This window comes from Manacus candei, unplaced genomic scaffold, assembly GCF_025592945.1.
Source record: "Manacus candei isolate 608988 ecotype Guabito, Panama unplaced genomic scaffold, ASM2559294v1 h1tg000043l, whole genome shotgun sequence".
Classification (NCBI taxonomy): Eukaryota; Metazoa; Chordata; class Aves; order Passeriformes; family Pipridae; genus Manacus; species Manacus candei.
This window is the reverse complement of record NW_026138091.1, coordinates 3,968,750-3,990,114: the sequence shown is the minus strand read 5'-3', so window position 1 is coordinate 3,990,114 and position 21,365 is coordinate 3,968,750. Positions and strand designations below refer to the sequence as shown.

The 21,365-nt window shown below is 38.4% G+C and overlaps 1 protein-coding gene across 1 annotated transcript in view; it reads left to right on the top strand.

Moving 5' to 3' along the window:
• TRHDE (thyrotropin releasing hormone degrading enzyme) overlaps positions 1-21,365 on the top strand; it is a 201,578-nt gene that overhangs the window by 29,077 nt on the left and 151,136 nt on the right. The window contains exon 3 of the mRNA XM_051795952.1: positions 9,745-9,871. Coding sequence (XP_051651912.1) covers positions 9,745-9,871 — 127 coding nt within the window. The remainder of the gene's footprint in view (positions 1-9,744; positions 9,872-21,365) is intronic.

Here is a 21,365-nt window from a genome sequence, read left to right as displayed (position 1 = left end):
TATCTAGCACTGAACTGATGGGTGTCCGGATGAGGAAGCTGGGTTGCCTGGACACTACCCATCTGGTTGGCATAGTTAGCTGACTCATCTGGCTGACAGGTTGCTGTGAGAAGAGATGAACTCTAGTGCTGGTGTAATAGGAGAGTCGAGGCTGAATGACTGAGTATATGGCGGTGAGATCGTGGCAGTCTTGGCTGGCTGAAATGGCTATGAAATGGTGTCTGTAATTACATTTACTCTACATTAGTTGTTAACATGTTCACTTTTTGTCTCTGAGCCATTTCAACAAGATGATACAGATTCTAAGTGCTCTAAATTAATCTTAATGGCACTGTGGTCAGTGACATAGTCAGTATTTTATTGTATGCTAGTTGAGCACTGGTTGGATTTATATGTAAGTGCAGCTCATTAACTTTCCAAAGTATTTTATGATCTCAAGTTAGAAATTGTAGCCTGTCTGCATGACAGTTTTTCCTCCTGGTAGAATACATTGTTGCACCTTTGACTGGAGCAGTCACATTTGTTTTGGTTCAGATGAGAAATTGATGAGGCAAATAGGTGCTTGTCTCATGTGGTCACGTTTATTTAGAAAGGGGCTGCACAAAGCTCTTCCCCCGTTCTCACAAGTCTGAAAATACCTGACAAATCTTTTTACTTTATATCCTGCATTTGTCCACTGTCACCCCCTAAGTTTCTCTCACTTCTTTCTCCTTGAGGGTCATGCTGCAAGGTTTTATCTAGGAACATCTGGACATCTGGGAGGAGACAGTTAGCGACCTGCTAAGCCACTTGGATTCTCACAAGTCAGTGGGACCATATGGGATCCATCCAAGGGTGATGGGGGAGCTGGCAGAAGAGCTCGCCAAGCCACTCCATCATTTACCGACAGTCCTGGCGCACTGGGGAGGTCCCACTGGAGGTTTTTAAGCTGAGACTGGATGTGGCAATTAGTGCCATGGTCTAGTAACCATGGCAGTATTGGATCAAGGATTGGACTTGATGATCTTGAAGGTCTTTTCCAACCCAATTGATTCTATGATTCTATGATCTACTAAATCTGTTCAAAGCCTCTTTCCCCTTGCCCTGCAACAGTGTTCAGGTACCGCAGTGCTTGCGTTTAGTTTCCTGAGACATCTCTCTATTCCCTCAGTGACCACTTCTATCATATAAACTTTTTTTTATTGATGGCTTTTCTTATTTTAACTAGTTTGTTAAAACAGTCTTGAATGAGGATTCAAAGACAGTGTTTGTTTACTTTAAAAAAATTCCATCCAATCTCTAGCAAAGCTGTTTCCTTAGGAAGCATGAGGTCATTGAATGCTCATTGGTTTCAGCTACCTTTAAAAAAAATTCCCAAATTTATTAAAATATTTAGGGCTCGGTGCAGTGCTGTATGTGACTGCTCAGTTTAGAGTAATCTCTTTATAAAAATGAACTGTCCCTTCGGTATTCAGTAAGCACATTTCAGTACCATGCAGTCTTTTTTGAGTATTGTCCATGATGAATAATGAATAGGAGATTGAAACAAGACATTCTTCTGTAATTTCTTCCTATTATCACATTTAACTATGTTCACTACAGCAGAATTGATATTTCACTACAGCTACCTCTCTCCTTCTCTCCTTCACTCATCACTGTTATAAAATTTATTGTATTTGAGCACGCACAAAATGTGTGGAGTTATGCGCACACGTGAAACAATCCATGCACGTTCTTAGTGGAATCTGGCCTGTAGCTTGTTTGCATATGTAGTGAAGCGTTATTTATTTTGAATTTATCACATTTAAAAACCCATTTGAGATGCAGTGCCTTGTTTGCAGAAGTGATGCAGGGAGTTTGCAGCCAAGACTGTTGGATCCAGGCATCTGTCTGCTATATTGAATGCGTAATGTGATCCTATCTTTATCTCTGTAACAATAATAAAAGCAATACCTATGCCTAAAATAGTGAGCAAAATAATGATAAAAGAGATCTCAGATTATCAAGTAAATTGAAGCTTTTAGGAACAGAGGCAATGCATGTGTTTTTTATCTGAGGGTGTCACTTGCTACTGAAGTATTACAGATCTTGAAATAAAGAGCAGAAGACTGTTTTGTCCCCCTTTAAAAAGTTTGTAAGTGGCTGCTCTGTTGAAATGTTAGGGTCTTCTGTAACTATAACGTGTAAAGGCATGTTTGAGGTTAAACACGTATTTAAAATTGAACTTATGCATAAGCCCTTTCTGAACTGAGATTTTTAAATCATTGTGGGATCCCAGATGCACCAGCACTGGGCTGAGCCCATGGGTATAGTCACATAGAGGACTGGAGCTAGTTTGGAGGGGCATCCCAAGAACAGTGCTTACTGTAGAGTCTGCTGGCTTTGAGAAAGGGATTAAAGGACAGACATTATTCCCAGAATGGCTTTGCTGACACCAGTTGATGTGCAGAAACATCTGTTTCATAATGGGAAAGCACTCTAAGCTGCTTTATAACACCTGACAGTAATTCTCTGTGAAGTAGGTGGGAAGGGTAACTATCATTAATTGTGAAGTGAATTCCTGTGTTGATTCCCATGCTTGCCTGAGAAAACAAGATCTAAGGTTATTGGCAGACTTTTGCTCCATTTCCACACCCCCATTTTCTCCCAGTCTGTTCAGACTTAGGTACATGCAGCAAAATGGAACAAAGACAGAAGAAAGGTCGAGGGGACATTGAGACATTAGGAAAATAGATATATGCCATACTTGGAACATTAACCGTGTTTGCTTGGAGAGATACTGCAATAGTGACGAGGTAAATGAGAGAGAGGTTCAGATCTCTTTTGGTTCCACAGGCATATGTGATGTGACAGCATTCAGGGCTGGGGAAAGGCTCTCCATGGATGTGGGTGCCTTTAGGAGTGGTTTTGTGAAGTGATGTGGGTGGCAATGTCTGGGGTATTAGATGATGTGAAGCAAGGGTTAGGATTATATATGCATCATCTCCCCTTGTCCTGGCCTTGCACCTGATGTACCTTTTACTTTAGAACTATATATGCACTTATACATTTGAAGCCTACTCTTGAAGACATTATTCTCTATGCTGTACAAAGCTGGCCTTGTACCTGATGCAACAAATGGTTACTGCTGTGTATATTCTGCATCAGGCTGTTTTCAAGATTCAGAGAGCTATTTTCCTTATACTACATGAGATAGAAACATACACTCCAGTCCTGCCTCTCGTGATTTGAACTATTAGTGACCATGACCAAAGTACAGCCATTTAAAGGACTGTTTTTTTTTTTTGCTTTTTTTTTCCCCTGTGCAACTGCATAACAAGGACTGTTCAAGCAGTGTTCTAAAAACATGGACTGTAGACATGGTGGATGCTGTTGGTGAAGGTTGCCTTGGCAGGTGTGTCCCTAGCCCAGTGGCAGGACCAGTTGTGTCTCTTGCCCCCGTAGTTAACAAGTCATTCAGTTGAAATCAATGGGTGTTGTTTTAGGCCGTGTGAGCCCAATGAACCATCTGCTTTCACAAGTCTTTTCTTGCTAAAACAGCGGTGCACTTCATTTCCTTGGAGCAGTATTTCGCATCCAGTGAGCTGTGATTCCCCTAGGGCATAAAGGATGGCAGTTGGAGTGGTCTTAAAACATGGAAAAGGTGACTAAGCATTTAACGGAAAGTTGCCTTGCAGAATGAATGCAGACTATTATATGGGATTATTGTGATCAGCAAACTGTACCGTAACAATAAATAAAAGAATAAAAATGTCTTTAGGTGACACTAAAAAGATAACACCATTCTAAGAACGTTTCAAAGGGAATGCACACATGAACTAGAAGGTGGCATAGAGAATAATGCCTTCAAGAGTAGACTTCAAATGTACAAGTGCATAAAAATTCTAAAGTAGGTGGTGGGCTCTGGTTCTGCAGGCCTACAAACTTCTTACTGTAACATCCTGATTTCTGCCAGATTATCAACTTCCTTGATTCCCTGGGAAAGTAGGTTGGCAGGCTTATTGCACTTCTCACAAAGGTTTTTAGTGCTGCCTTCTAGTGCCAGAGGGAGAGCATATTATGGTTCTCTCTGGTCTTCCTTTATCTTTAGTGAATTCCTCTAGGGTAGATGGTGGGACAACAGTCTCTTTGCAATTAGGCATGTCTAAGAAATGAGTTTTTATTTCCATGATCAAAATGTTGAATGTATTCCATGTTCCTACTACCTGCACTGCAGAACCCTTTGGTTTGACCTGAAGTATTTCACATAATGTGAAAAAATGACTGCACGTTTTTCCTTACCATTTGTATTGGATCTGGCTGGGATGGAGTTAATTTCCCAGCAGCCCTCACAGTGCTGTGCTTTGCATTGGTAGCTAGAAAGGTGTTGATAATGCACCAGTGTTTTGGCTGTTGCTGAGCACAGCATCAGTGCTGTAACATTCTTCCCACCCAAATCGAGGCAAGATCCTGGGAGGGGACACAAGTAGGCCAGCTGACCCAAACTGAGCAAAGGGATATTCAATACCATATGACATCAGCTCAGGTATAAAAGCTACGGAAAGGAGGAGGAAGGGGGGGACATTCATTGTTTACAATGTTTGCCTGCTGAGAAACCACTACATATGCTGAAGCCCTGCTCCCTGGGAAGTGGCCGGACATCATTTGCTAATGGGAAGTAGAGAATAAACCTCGTTATTTTCCTCTTTGCTTGTGTGTGCACAAAACTTTCACTTTTGCTTTAGTAAACTGCCTTATCTCAACCTATGAGTCATTTTCCATCTTGTTCTCTCTCCCCTGTCCGACTGGGAAGAAGAGTGATACGGTGGGTTGGTGGCCCTGGCATCCAGGCAAGGTCAACCCACTACACCATTCTTCATCCCTTTCATTCTATACTGTTTTTCACACACTTAAATTTTAATGCCAAAACAAAGGTAAATGAAAAAGTAGTGATTTTAACATGTCAAAACAGAAGAGTTTTACTTCTTTTGAACCCATTCCTCTGTTTATTATGTGCTGAAATTATCACTAGTCTTTGGTACAGTAGAAACATTTTTAGTGAATATACTATTCTCCAGAAATGAAGATGTTTGTTGCTATCTACAATTGTACTTTTCAGAATTTTACCCATTATATCTTGTATATAGTTACTAATTCATATTTTTTTTGAAGCATTCTGAAGTAATAAGACAAGGAAAGCACTTTTCTTTTTAAGTGCTAACTTTCTTTTTGATGGATAATTTTTACCTGCTGTAGACAGGAAGGTTTTTCTCATGCACTGTAGTTATTAACCTGACTTCAGTTAGGTTTTACATATGTTGCACATTTCTTAGCATATATCGCTATGGTCCCTCACTTCGGGAAACAGTTTTCATTTTACAATCACGTTCATCTCTTCTGGCAACCAAGAGTTACAAATATTTTTAAAATTTCTTTGACTTATGTAACAAATGCTGAAATATTAAAAAAGACTACAGAAAATGTGGCAAAATGTACAAATTGTTTGTAAAAGTACACTGTTTTATACAGCAAATACTTTTGACTAACTATAGAGAAATAGGCTATTGATCACTTATAAAATACATGGAATTTAACATACAAATTTCAGGAATGTTTTAGTATTTTTTCTGATAGTGGTGCCAAAATAATTCCAAGAACTTAAATTAGATTGCTAATATTTTTGAAGTAATCTTTCAGGATGATTTTTTTCGAGATATTACCTGAGCGTGGTTGAGTATTGTCTTTATTTAAAGTTCTTGTGAAACTGCTTGAGGGCTTCTGGAAGGCAAACAAGAGGAAACAACTCATATTTTTGCCCATTTCAGAAAAGAATGAGAAAATATACATTGCAGCGATTTCATTTGGGATCTCTAGTAACTTCTAGAGTTATTTACAGCTGTGTCTTATAACAGGGAGGTCTGGGTTGTAGGGCTGAAGGTACAAACCTACTTGCTCAAATTTGTGGTCGGAAGGAGATGGTCAGCCTGGTTCCATTTGAGAGAGAAATGAAAGAACCTGTATTTCTTTTTCTTAGTAATCAGAACTTCTGTTGAGAAATTGGTAGTGGTTGCAAATGTAGGTATAAAGGAGCTAAGAAAAACCTCCAGAATTTAGGTTAATTGTGTGAACTTAGTTATATTCTTAGGTTTTGTGACAGTGTCATTATGAAAATGATTCCTCATAATATTTTTCTGATATTTTTGTCATTGAGGCACACAGGGAACTATGCTGCATCAGAATACCACCAGTATGCTGTGAATATGCGTGTTGTCTGAAGAGTCCCTACCTTATTAATTCCCAAATACGGAGGGTGCATGGTGCAGGTTGTAAGGTGGCAGTGAGGCTGAATGCCTGCTTTGAATTCCCTCTCTGCCTCTCTGCCACTGCCACCTGAGTTGCTATGGGATGCCAAGTAAATCACATAAACTGACACAGTCTCATTTAGTCATTAATCATGTTTTACTCATTTTCTTAATGCCCAAACTATGGCACTTGTGGCCAGACTCAAAGCTGTATAAAGTGTTCACCATTGCAGTAAGATATAATTGGAACAGTGCTTTAAGTATGTGGAACAAAACTGTTAAGTATACTTGACATTGAGAGGTGTCCAGATTGGCACCCAGAATTAGTATTAGTCTCTCTTTGTTTACTTTCTTATGTGAAAATTATAGTCTAACCTAATCTTGCAAAGATTATGAAAAAGAGCATCACTGATATTTGCAGGGTAGTAGGTACCATTGCAGTGAGTGATGAATTGTGCACCTAAGCAAGAAAGCTATTTATCTTTTGTAGGAGAACATGCAGTGCTTTTATTTATTATATTTAGGCCTGACCCTGCAGAAGATTTTGTTTTTTTCTCTTATTTAAATTATTGTAAAATAGAATTCTTAGTATAGTGATCAATTAGCCTGTGGGAAAGTATATAATAATTAAGCATTATTGTTCAGTCCAACACAGTTTTAAAGCAACACAACCTACCTGCCTTTTGAAATGAAAATACTACACCAGCAAGCAATTTATTCTAAACAAAGCAACACAACCTACCTGCCTTTTGAAATGAAAATACTAAACCAGCAAACAATTTATTCTAAACAAATCTCATATCTTAATCTTCATTCTGTTTTATTTACTTAAGCTCCTCTTTGGAGCAGTATATGAAGACTTTACAGTCTTTATTACTTTACACTCAGAATCTTATAAGCTAATATAGTCCCTGTTTGATGGATTTGGCAGTAAGATATCTTATGGTCAAAGTAAGCCCATACACATTAAAAGACATCAGTGTGTGAAAGTTAGTGGATTTCAATTTCGAGCTTATAGGTGCCAGACTTTAGACTCTGGACCAAGCTCCTTGTGTTGTGAATGATACCTCAGAAAGTGTCATCCAAAACAGCTAACTGGGCAGGCAGAGTGTCCAGATTGTCCCCTGTGGTAGCCCTCTGTCCCTGCCCTCTGCTAACCAACAGGGAATTTTCTGAGGCCAGGGATAGGCCTGTGATGGTGTGTCTAAAGTTCCTCCATATGTTTCATGTTCAGTGGCTGTTGGGTGAAAAGCAGAAGCAGACCCAACATTTGAAGATATCTGGCTGCTTTGGCAATACCTGTTGCCTCAAAATCCCTGAGAGACCTGGACAAAGGCACAGGTAATTTCTGAAGTGTATTCCAGCTTGGGGGTGACCTTGGTGTGAGCCATGGGGCCCTGGTAGTCCAGAGCTGTTCTGGGCAGGCAGAGAGACAGAGGGAAACTTTACGGGCAAAATAAAACTGTATTTAGTGTTAGGCAGGAGACAAATGAAAGTTTACAGCATTGTGGTTTTTGAGCTTTGGTACCTTGGCTCTATCTCAGACACTATTAAATACCTTTTCTGCATTTGCCAAAAGACACACATTGTAATGCAATAAATTGAACCTTGATTTTTCTTGTATCTACCTATTATTTTCTTCTCTTCAGTTGTCATATTTATTATTATGGATGCATTTGACCACTGTCAAATTGAATGATTTTTTGCATACTTGGTTGGCTGACTCTTTTTTTTCCTAGTTTGCTGGTACAGTCAACTGTGCCAGTAAAGCAATTATGCAAAATTATCTATAAAGGTTTAATGATACAAAACAGTGTTCATCACAAATCTAATTGTGATTCTTAACATCCTTCAACAAACTAAAGGTTTTGAGACATTTGGATTAGCATCTCTGTGGTTAATATCTATTTTGTTAAAAAATATATTTAATTTAGCAGATAAGGGAACATTTAATGTACATGCTACTGTTAACTTTGAAAGGAAGCAATGAACAAAAATAGTGACTTGGAGGGATTCAGATAATGGTTTATATGCTTTCAGGTGGTGATTATAGGAAGTCTGCTTTATTACATATCTCATTAGGTTACATTGTTACCTGTTTTACATTACAAGTGATAACTATGTATGGTTGATGGTGCACTGAGTCTAATACAACACAAAGATTAAAGATGGGCACTGTAATGAAGCAAATAATGTGTCTGCATACTGAAAACAAAGAGATAGCGGGTTACAACAGAATTGATAGGTACAGTATTTGATATCTGGTTTCCACGTGGATAACTGAACTGGTTACTTTCAGTAGTAAAGCAATACTTGGTAATGCTTTCACTGAAGCAAAAAATTGCATTGGCTTTTCTTGGTCCATAATAGTGTTTAGAAACATTCCAAAGCTGACATTTCTCCCTCATGTTTCCATTACTATTTTCTGATTTCTGCCCTACTGCTTTCCTCAGAACCCTGGCTGGGATTTAATCTTACTGCAGAAAGTATTAGGACTGACATTTAGTAGAGTCTCATTTGTGTCAAGTCGTTATGTACTGCAGGGAGAGACCTTCTGCCAGTTATTAGAGACAAAGCACACACTACTTTCATCAGGTGAATGAGGAGGGAGAGTGAAAAGTGGCTCTCCTTTCTGTCCCTTTCTTGGTTAACAGTTCTTGGCTGTATGTTGTGTTTACACTAAGGAAGCATTAAGGTCTGTAAGAACAGGGAAGAGGGAAAAACCAAGAAGTGCTTTCTGCTACCTTTTTAATCAGGGTCAGACTTGAATGCAGAATTATGAAGGTGAGTTCTTTTCAGTTGGTTCACTCCAGGTAGTCAAATGTGTGAGCTGTTTTATACTGAACAGAGAGGTCTGTAGCGTGTATAAACAGCTTTGATTTACTGCTTTCTGAAAACAGAGGCCTGAAGCAGTCAAGGAGGTTTCAGGAATGTTAATTGTTTGTGTACATGAATGAGCTTATAAATGGTTGTTTTTGCAGTCTTCCCAAAGCTCATCGAGGGTAACTGTGTCACTGCCAGAGAAAAGAGAATGATTATTTTCTTTTCTTCACAGTCTACTAATATTTTCAGGGCTTGATATAATGTGCCTTTAACAAACCATGAACTTCTCTCCTACTGAGTCACTGCATTCTGCCTACATTCAGTGTAGGCAGAGAACCATTATACTAATCCACTCTCCCGTCATATCTCTAGCAAACACATGTTTTCTTCAAATATTTATTTTGATGCAAGGAGTGTTAAGTTTTTTATTTGGCAACACCAGCAATTAAGAAGTTGTGACTTCTAAACTTTGTAACTTTAATTGTGGTAGTCCTGGTTTTCAGCTATGACATGTTTTGAGAAATGTACGACAGTCATATTTGGCTTTAAGGTAATAATCCTGCCATGTCACAGCAACCTTAGGATAATTCATTTCTGCAGATATGACAGATTTAAAAGGCAGATGCTGAAATGATTGGTCTTTTGCTTTGTTTTTTAACAGGTACGGTTGTATGCAAGGCCTGATGCAATCAGAAGAGGATCGGGGGACTATGCTCTAAATATTACAAGGAGTCTCATTGAGTTTTATGAAGATTATTTTAAAGTGCCCTATTCCCTGCCAAAATTAGGTGAGATTTTCTCATTGTTTTAAATTGTTTTAAAGCAATTTTAAGACTGTAATGTATTACATTTCAAGGTAAGAAATATTTGGGTTAATTTAGAAGAATCAATAAGGAATTTTTCCTTGCAGAGGAATGGAAGCCAAATTTTTCCTTCTCCATCCTGGAACTGAAAAGATCACGAAGCAGACGATACTTATGTTTCTAGACAAGGGGTAGAGAACTTGAGACCTTTCACTGTTATGTGGGTTGGTGGGGATTTTTGTTTGGTTTTTTTTGATAGTGTCTATTTTGGTCCTTACTTCCATTATTAGATAGCCACTGGGAGATATTTGTTCTGCAATATTGTATCTTGGTGCCTCAGCCTTAGATGGGGAACAGAAGTGAAAATATTTGTGGAGACTGGGAACCTGTAACAGTGCAAGACTGGGTTTTTTTGTTGGTTTTTTTATGGCTTTTGTGGTTTATTAATGATGATTAGTAGACAAGCTTAATTGTCTTGTTGATTATTGAAAGAATTGCTGTGAACTTGTTTTGCTGTGACCCCAGAAATTTCTATTACATTTTAAAAATAATTTCTTCTCATCTTCTCTTTTCCCACAATCAGTTTTTCTCCTACACACTTAAATACCTTACACCATATTATTACACCCTCCCTCCTCTGGAGTATGTTTGATCAAGATCCAGAAAAATCTATTGCTCAGCAGCAGAAAGAGAGCTTCTATTTGATCAGAAGTGTTAGAGTTGGAACCACAGGTTCCTCCCAGGAACTTGGGGTTTATTTCATTAAATCTCTTGCCTGCTGAGTAGCTTTTATTAGACTTTCAGCTAATGGTGTAGGAGATGGATAAAGTAATTGATGTTGTTAGATGAGGGTATTGCATGCAAAAACTTTCTGTGTATGCTTTCATACATGACTTCAGGTATGTAATGATGATTTGTAAAGGAAGTTATAGGCTTACAGGGGCCAAAAGTTTAGCAGGGAAAAATAATCAAGAACTTGATTATAATATAAAAGATGAATATAAAAGATGAAACAGAATGCGTTGGAAGGGACCTTAAAGATCATCTAGTTCCATCAAAACACCAGAACATCCAAACATCATTACTTCAGGTAGTTTATTGAGGATGCCAGCTAGCAGCAGACAGTAGTGACTATATCTGCTTCAGAGTGTCTTTCAAAATTGCAACATATGGTCTTTAAACTCAGCATGCTGTATTCATTGTCATTATGCTGTGACATTATCTTTTAAAAATATTTGATTGGAAACGAGTGTGTTCCAGTTTAGATCTTTTTGGAAAAAAACAGAAGGCACAGTCACAAGTAAAATTGTATTTTTTCATGAAATATTTGTAGTGAAATTGTTAATAGGAAATACTGCTTGAAAACTTTAGCTATTCTGTAGTGATACTATAGAGAATAATTTCAAAAGTTTTGTGTACGACAATAAGGTTAAATTTATTTATTGTAAATATAGGAAGAAAGGTTTCAAAACTCTCTCAGTGATGCAAATATTTTTGAAATTTTTTTTGCATATGAATACAGCTATATTTGTTCCCAGTTCGTCCAATCACTGATTGTTATATTTAAGCATGTGCTGTTGTCTTTAACCTGAAAGAGTACTGAATTTTTATTTTTTTTAAATGGGAAAATGGAAGGGTAGAAAAAATAGTCTGATGGGTGAATAGAAGGACTAAAAATGGTGACACTGTAGTCTATTATGATAGGGATTTTGCAGCAGTGTTAAAGAATTTTCTAAATGAAAAGTCAAAACAACATTAGCGACAGCAGTGGAAAAACCATGTGCATAGGAAGATATGTTGATTCTGAAAATGCACCTGGGCTCGTCAGGCTTAGGGCACTCACCTGATTCACTGCTGTCACTTCTGCAAAGGATTGAATACTTTATTAAGGTTTTAAGAAAAATGATAATGTTTTTGTGGGACATTTTAGGAGTTTTTCATTTCACTTCCAAATGTGAAAGTGGGAGTGAAAAATGGAGAATGTACTTCAGAAAGCTTTTTAATGTCAGCATCAGTTTTGTAGAAAATATTCCATTTCAAACATAGATGTTTTAAAAAAAATTGTTTCATCTATTGTTCAGCTCTAGCAAAACTGAACTTAAGCAAATATAATAATTTTGTTTGAAAGCACAATTTATGTTTACAAAATAATTCTGTTGTTGAAATACTGGCCAGTTTACTATGCAGGTGCTGTACTAACTACTGAGCGTCACACTGTTAGCATCAGTGGCGTAATGCTGCGGGATGTGTGTTAGAGTTGCAACCACAGGTGATCCTCCCTGGAAAAGGGACCTACAAACCTTGGCAAAGCACTTGGTCATCTATGTGGTCCATTTGAACTCTGCAGTAGGAGTATCTGAGGACATTTAGGCTCCTCAGATGTATTGCTATATCAGAGAGGTCTATGTTAATTTGTTCCCTTCTTATTCATTGAGGTCCATTTCCAAGGATCCTTGGCACTTGAAACTAGTGCTCCTCATCTGATTTTGTAATAAATTGGCTAATGTCCTCTACAAGAACCGCTTTCTCCTGACACTCTTGACTCCTGACTGTTTTTGACTAGACTTTCATACTGTGCTTACATGCAGTCAGATGGCTGTGGCCAAGATTTTTTAGATCTTATATGGCCTGTACTGGCTTCGGAATGTCCTGGAACAATAGATGTGTTTACCAATTGATGTGAAGTCTGCTAATGAATGTGAATTGGGAATTGAATCACCAATTTCCACAGTTAAAAGTTCTACTTAGCTTGTAGGTCTGTGCTTTTTTCCCCCCCCACATCATACTCTGAACTGGAAGGTGCTTGTGTAGGGTTTCAAACCGATAATTTTTATATGAATTTAATGTCTAAAAAATGTGTCAGGTCTTTTAAAAAACCTAGATTTTCCCAAGACTATAATATCATTATAAACACTAGTTAAAATGATGGGGAGATAAAGTATTGGGTTTTATTTAATCTAAAAAGATATGCAGAAGGGTTTTTAATTGTGTTCCTATGGCTGGTGAATATTAAATATTTCTGTATTTATATCACATAATTATTTTTAATCCAGTTTGCAATACACAAAAAATGCTTTGTATGCATAGAGCTTTTTCTTATGAGGATCTTCAAGGCTGGAATAGTCTTGAATTTTTCCCTCTGGAGTCCTGACCAGTTGCTCTTTTGAAGTGCACATAGCTTAGAAATTTAAAATGAAAAAAGAAAACCAAGCCGAAAACCTACATCAAAATGGAGTCTTCAAAGGTCAGAGTAAAACTCACACGAGGGGAATGATAAGGTAGTCAAGCACTCTTTACATGTGGACAGTTGTGACTCTTAAGTTGAGAATGATTTGAAGTGTGAGGGCTGACTGCCTTTTCCAGTCAAGAGTGGAGAGTCACCCAGTGTCGTTAGCAGGTGGCAGGTCCAAAGAACACAAAAAGATCACTGTTAGTGGAGCAGATGGTAGATTTGTGCAACTCCTTATCAAAAGAGATGGTAGATGCAAGAAGATTATAAAAGTCCAGAGAGACATGGACAAGTACTTGGAGAGGTGCTCCATGGGAGAAAATCCCATGGCTTGAAAACAGAAGCTAGGAAATACTCAAGTGAGTGCTATTTGTACTTCCCTGGTCTTATTCTTTCCTGAACATCTGTTTGTGGCTGCTGTTGGAGAGAATACTGAGCAAAGCAGTCTTTTTGTCTGAGCTGGCAAGGTTATCCAATACGTTCATAATCTTCCAGTTTCCCTTCCAGAGTTTTTATTAAAGGGCCACAAAATCTCTTTTCCAGAATGCTTTATGTACTGGAACTGGGGAACTTTATAAGGCTCCAATTATGAAAGGCTACAAAAGCTTCATGTGTGGTGCATAAATGAGCCATTTGTATGAAGATTTTTGGGTTTCTGGGCCTCGGTTTGCCTCTTCTTAACAGCACTGCAGTATCATTGTGTTAGTGGGATGTGTTTGCTATTTCTCTGAAAACTTTTTTTACAACTCATTTTATTCTGAGTACTGTATTTAAATATCCATGCAATTAGCATAACCACTGTGGACAGTGTAAAGGAACTCAGATGTCTCAAGGGTTGGGCATAAAGTGCCTGACTCAAAGATGCTTTGCTTGGATTCGTTTAACTTTAGGTACTCAACTGGCATGTCTAACTTAGCAAGCTGATTGCCCTAGCTTCCTTATTCATCAATAGAGGAGATATTCCTTTGGATGGTTTGAATCTTATATGGACAAAGTGAATAGGATTGGGAAGAACTTGGATTTCTCAGACAGCTTTTCATTCCCCGGAGAAAATGTCCCAAAAGGTGGAAATATGAACAGCTGAAGAATCTACCTTAGGGCATGACTGCATATGTTACAGAAAGACTGTACGAAAATCCCCAGCTGTTTTGTCTTGAGGTCAGTGAATATGAATCAATATGTAATTTATAATTACTGTAATTTGTGAGAGCACTATTAAAAGCACTGTTAAAATATCATAGAATGGCCTGGATTGAAAGGGACCCTTAAGATCATATAGTTCGAAGACACCTGCCATAGGCAGGGCCACGTTCCACTAGACCAGGTTGCTCAAAGCCCCATCCAACCTGACCTTAAACACTTTCAGGCATGGGGCACCCACAATTTTTCTGGGCAACCTGTTCCAGTGCCTCACCACCCTCACAGTAAAGAATTTTTTCCTCATATCTGATTGAAACCTACTCTCCTTCAGTTTAAGCCATTCCCTGTTGTTCTGTCACTACATGCCTTTGTAAAAAGTCCTCTCCGTCTTCCATGTAGGCTCCTTTCAGATGTTGGAAGGCCACAATAAGGTCACCCCAAAGCCTTCTCTTTTCCAGGCTGAACAATCCCAATTAGGCCTTCTTTCATAGGAGAGGTACTCTGTCCCACTAATCATTTTGGTGGGCCTCCTTGCTCCAACAGGTTGATGTTCTTGTGTTGGGGGCCCCAGAACTGGATGCAGCACTCCAGGTGGGGTCACATGAGAGCAGAGTAGAGGAGCAGAATCACCTCCCTTGACCTGCTGACCACGCTGCTTTTGATGCAGCTCAGGATACAATTGGCTTTCTGGGCTGTGAGTGCACATTGCTGGCTCATGTCCAACCTCTCATCCACCAGCACCCCGAAGAGAAATACATTCCCAGACTTCCTAAACTCTTTTTCTGTAGATTTGCTGTACAGTAAACTTTGGAATTTCATCTGATATATTTTATGTGGATTTTTTTTTTTTGTCTGGTTTGGTTTTTTCCCTTATAGGTATGTTTCAGGTACTAATTACCTGGTTCATGCAAAAATTATATGGTCTTGTTTTCATTATGCTGCTTAAAATGCTTTGAGGTTGTGAATGCAAAGTCTCAGAAAACAATTTTCCAAGGGGTTTAGTGAACATGCTGCACAGTGGAAGACAAGATTGGACCATTAACATTTGCTCTTGGAGTACTTTAGGAGAACAGGATTTGGTTTTTAAAGTGTGTCACTGAAGAATTTAAACTCTCGCTTATGATGTAAAATATAGCTCAGCCATTAGAAAGAAGAAGTTTAACAAGGGACTGTTCTGATTTCTAAATGAAAATCATGGACCTGTGCTCCATTCCCTGATTGTTGACAGTTAATATTTTGGTGAGAGAGGCTGCTGCTGCCAGTGCCATGTGAGTCATTGCAGGCCCAGAATAAGTGTTAGGATGTTGTTGTATGTTGGCCAGGTGACTTGCTGTGTGTGAGGACTATTGATTAACTGTTAATTTTGATTTAAGTGCTGTTAAGTGCCATGGGGTATCCTGAGAACTCTTAGCTGGTGCTTCTGCTGGCCTCCAGATGAGATTCTGTTGGGCCCTGGCTGGCTCATACTTGACAGTTTCACATGGCTTTGTTTTTTCTTTAAATAACTTTGAGCATCTCAGTTTGGGTTGTCACCCATGTTTAGGCAGGAGAATTGAAGCCTACTATTTTCTTTGACCAACTACTTGAAAGAAGCATAATGCTTCTGCACACAGAGGACTATTTGTTGATACAGGTCATTCCTACACAGAATGAACTATGTCACTTCTACCTGGGCCTTTATAAAGATTCTGTTTTGAGATTTGGGGTGTGCTGGTTGTGGTGTATTTTTTCTTTTCTTTTTTTTTTTTTTTTTAATTTCTAAGGTATGAGTACTCCGAAACAGCAACTGATCAGGACACCGGGGAAAGGGGGGAAATTCCAGCTCTAACCATAGGGAAAAGCAATGTATTCTCTCATAACAATGCTTTGAAATATGAGAAGGAACTGTGAGTTACTAGACTGAAACAAACCATATAGGAAATCAATCTACAGTAAGATATTAAGAAAGAAGGGAAAAAATAGCCATCACTTAGGACTTACTGTATTGCTCTAAACTAATTTTAGTGGTAAACCAATTATTTCCATTAATGAGTTTAATACAGCTCACAGTAGGCATTGTATCAGGTTTTGGAAGTTTGTTAAGGGACTTGATCTCTCTCTGTTGCCTTGGCATGGCACGTCTGATATTGTTTGCAGGAGATGGGATATGTGTGGGAGTAAAGCAACTTTGTATAGAATAAAGATGAATGGACCCTGATGGAAATAATCCTCTTCTGAATGAAACGTTTTCCTTTCATTATGTAGTTATTTTCCTCTCCTCTTAATTGTGGCATGTATAGAAGCCATACCTCTCAAACAAGGAAAGTGTTCAGATAGGAGCACTATTGCCAGTAGCAGTTCAGTCAGGCCATAGTAAAAAGAGGATGACTGAATCTGACACTGTCCCCACTGGCTACTCAGTTAAATCAGCTTTGCTTTTAAATGAGTAATTAAAAAAAAAGCAAAAAAAAAAAAAAAGCGGGTGATGCTGTTATGAGAGGGTAACAGGATGTTGAAGATTCCCTGGAAATGTCAGGGCTTTTTTTGAGCCAAGAGAATCCTTCATCTGAATGTAAATAGATTTTTCCTAAGCTGCTCTTCAGTATGTCATTTGAGCAGTTAGTACCAAAGTAGAAGTGGGTGTGCTCAATTTCTGCAGTATCTATTCTTAGTTCTCTACCTTGTGAGAAACTAGATGCCTTCAGAAAATGATACATTTTATCATGAGTTGGGAGGAAAAGATCTTCAATGCAGAGGTACCAGTAAAGGTATCTCTGTTGACTACAGAGAGAGCAAACTAATCTGGCTAGTTTAAATTTGATCTCTGATTCATAAATGGCTAAAAGATGAGGTGAATCCTTCTGTAGGATTTATAAAATGAGGTTAAGATCTCTGGCAGACAGAAACTCCACAGAAGTTATGGGAATCACCAGAAAACTGTGTGAACTTCTATTGATATGAGACAGTTAAATGCCTAAAAGCACATGAATCCAAAATACTTTCTAGATAGCTGTGGGTGAAGTAGTTTTCATTATAACTCCTTTCACTCTGCTTGAGCAGAGCTCTCATCCCTGATTGTCTTCTTCAGGGCTGCTAGTGATTGTCTTTTTGTTAGCTTAATCGTACTGTTCTTGACCAGAAACATTTACTTATGAATAAGGGTAGTACTGATTTCTCCTGCAAAATAGTATTGTGGGGATCAGGATCCTCTTGACCATGTCCAGCTTTTGAACTCCCTTTATTTTTAAGAGAGTTTGCAGAACATTTTTGATCACTTGTTAGATATGACAGTCGGCAGGGTTCATCAGAGACTTTGACCAGCAGCTGAAACCTTTTACACCAGCAGCTCTAGCTTTGTCTTAAAGGAGTGTATGTAGAAAAAAGCTTAGGCCTCGTGTCCACAATGAACTTCATGTTTGTATAGGCAATGGGAACAGTGGTTTTTATTATAGGATAGGATCTGTATGTCAGGATACTGGGAGAGTTGCTTTCTGTGCATGGTATGGCACTATGAAAGTTAACATGCAGACAGAGCTCAGAGCTGCATGGTGGAAAAACAAACATAGAAGAGTTTGGAAAAAAGATGAATTATATCATTGAGGATACTGTGTTAGATTTAGATGGTGCTTAAGAAGAGGGGTGTGTGAATCCTTGCGCAGTGTGTAGGAAGATTGGATTGTAGAAGGATGGGCTAAACCAGGATTTTTTTTTCATTTGAAAATTGTACTATAGCATTTAGTTTGAACAAAGTGGGTAATGTGGTTGGTCTATATCAGTTAGAGTAGTGAGGAGAAAGTAGTGGCCTTTTCTCTCAGAACTGAGGTAGAAACCCAATACCCTCCACATCTGAAACAGTACGGAAAGGTTACACGATCTACTCAGGTTTATTGTCTTTTGGTGGAAAAGGCTGTTATTGACCTAATGAAACATATAATCATATACAGTGAGTGTTGTTTAAACAGCACCTTCAAGAGAACTGCACATTCCCAAACAAAGCTGATGAAATAATAGTAACGTGTTCATAAAGACACCATTTGAGTAAATATAAAAGTTTACTGAGGACTTACTGAACTTTCTGTAATTTTGGTTCATAGTCATATGACAAACTGTAAATAAAGATAATTTCAGTTCAGTTCATGAAGGTTCCAGTTTTCATTTAACTCTGCAGTTTCAAGTGGAAGGCAGGGAGGAACAAGGATACTATGGTGACTTGTGTTTTTTCTGTCTTACGTGTGAAGTAGAGGTTTTCCTGAAGAGTGAAGCTTGGTAATATCAAGGTATTGTGCTGGTGAGGAAAAAAAAAAAGTGGCAGATTAGGGTACTGTCCACATCAAACACAAACATAGTTCACTCAAACTTTTTTTTAACATTGAGACAGGTAGTTTTACATACTTCAGCAGCAGCAATTTCTTTCAGTAGTATTTTCTCATTCAGTGTTGTGGTTTTTGGCCTCCCCCATTTGATTTTAAGAATGAAGAAGGCTCAGTTTCAGGCCGGACTCAGAAACAAGTTCAAATGAGTCTAACGGGAACTATAAATCAATACAATGGAATCTTTTTTCCAGTTCTGTCTAAAAACATGTCTTCTGTACCAGTTTTCACCCTGCCTAGTGTTATGCTTGTTGGACCCTATAGTTGCTGTGTTGGCTTGCCAGAGCCATGGAGGAGCTAATGTCATGACAAAGTCTGTTCAGACTCATCTTTCAGAAGCACAATTTTAATTATTCTGAAAGTCACAGAGCAACACCAGTATAGCCTATTTCCTTGGTCAAGGCAGGCAAGAAAGCCTTAAAAGACATTTCTCCTGCATCCTTCCCTCATTCAAGGCACTTAGAGCTGTTAGGGTTTGCCTAACTCCTTGCCCTCCTTATTCAAAGCCTCTGAATGGCTGGAATGACAACTTCCATGAAAAAAAGACCAAAAGGAGATTTCAACAATAGTTGCATTGTGTTGCTCCTTTTGTAGAGATAGCTATTGTTTTCATAGCGATTTCAAAAACACTACCATCAGTTTAATGCTGATTATTCGGACTTCAAAGAATATGTGATTTTATTAATTTTTTCATATCAGTATCATATGCTGATATTTTCATGAGAATGAAAACAAGTGGGTTCTGGTTTTTGTTTGTTTGTTTGTATTGGTTTTTTTCCCTGCAGCACTGGAGAAACATTCCTGTTAACTCTCCATGTTTTCAATTTTAGAAGGATTGTGCTCCTTTGGGGTAGTTTGTTATGCTCTCCAGATGGTATTGTGACAAAGTTTGTTTTCCATTAGATGCTGATTTGAGGGCAACAAATACATTACTTTGAGAAACAGAAGTTTTGCAAGGCCCAACTCATGAGAAAGCACTTTGCCCACTACCTCACTTAAACTGATTTGTATTTGCTTTTGTTTATTTTTGTATGTTTGTCTTGAGGTATGCATATATGTATTTTTTTAAAATGTTACCTTATTCCCACCCAGTGTAACACCAAGATCATGACACCTCCATAATTGTCCCTACTTAGGATTTTCTCCTTCACTATGGACCTCATGCCATAAAGAAAACAGATAAGGGAAGTATACACACACACAGACACACACTAATCTATACAGCTCATATTCTTCCTCGTAAATGTAAGAGGTATGCATTACTGCTGCAGTGAGAGTTACAAGAAAGTTACTGCCTACTGAAAATGTCCTGAATATTAGAAATAGTTAAAAGTCTCTATGTAGATGTGTAAAAATGAGCTTTCACATCTTTCTTCTGTACTGTAAAAAACCCCTATAGATACAGACGTAAAGAAGATACATTTTCATATATCAGTGAAGAGCATGGGGAGTTTCTTTCAAGAGATTATGACAAGGCCTTGAAAAAGATCATAACGCATTAAAGTGGGACTTAAGTAGGCCAGAGATTTCTGTTCATACAAAAGATGTGAAAAAATGTATGACTACAGAGCTGAATAAACCTATTTCTTCTGCCTAAATTCTGCTGGGTTAGTTATAAACCTTCCACCTGTAGTAGTTAGTTTCTGTAAGCTACTGAAATTCAAAAGAATGTATGTGCTCACCTTTTATTGCTTTTGCTTTTTTGTAACTGAAAAGATATCCTAACACAATGAATTATGCTACGTTTGCAGCTCCATGCCTGAAGCAACTTCATTTTTGCATTAAGGAAACCAATGATTTTCATTGTAAAGATGAAAATTTTAAGATGGCTGAACAACTTTCATTTGAACAAGTGAATTGTCACTGTACATCTTCCACCCCCTCCTTCCTGCCCTCCCCCCGCTCCCTTCCCCCCCAATCTCCCCAAGCATCTTAAAATGGTAAATGGACATTGAAAGAATGACTTAATAAAAATGCTGTGGAGATCTCTGCAGGTACTGCGAAACTTACTTTCTGTGTTCTCTCTTGCTGTGTATGAATTCTCCTTTTCTTCTAATTTATTTAAATGCCATCTGCTTGTGTATTTAAACCATAACATTTCCTGATTCAGGATCAGGTCTGTGAAGACTGCTATTTCCTTCACTCTCTCTGATTCTCTTCGGTAACACTTCTAACAGAGCTGTCCTCGTGAAGATGTGTATTTGTCATCGTGATAGCACACTTCAGAAAGTGTATTAAGCTCAAACAACTCCCACTGTTCAACTAAAAAATATGTTCCTTGTCATATGCTACTCTTCACTGAAATTAAACTCGGGCAGTGTTTTAGTCTAGAAAAATCAAGTCTTTCTTGTTTTTCTCCTGGTGTGTTCAGCTTTGGCAAAGCTGAGCGTAGTTCTGCTGTTGTATGTTACTGGGCAATTGAACCTTGGAGTGGGTGAGAGTGGGAGGCAAGGGGCCAGATGCGCGAAAGAACTCAGAAATATATTCTGGAGACCCTTGTCATCAGTTTCTGCAGCTGTTGCTGTGTCTCTGGGGGCCTCAGATAAGTCCTTAGAAGTTGTTTCCAAATAGTCCTGGGGTTTGTGTCCTTGTAACTGATCCCTGAGCTCTGCAACAATAGAGGAGCAGTGGAGTGGAGTGGATCATGCGAAAAGAATTCCTTATGTATTTTATTCAGTAGGGGGTTTGCTGTATCATTAATGCTATGACACTAGATTTCCTTTGAAAGTCATGATATAAAAGCACAGGTAATTTGACAGAA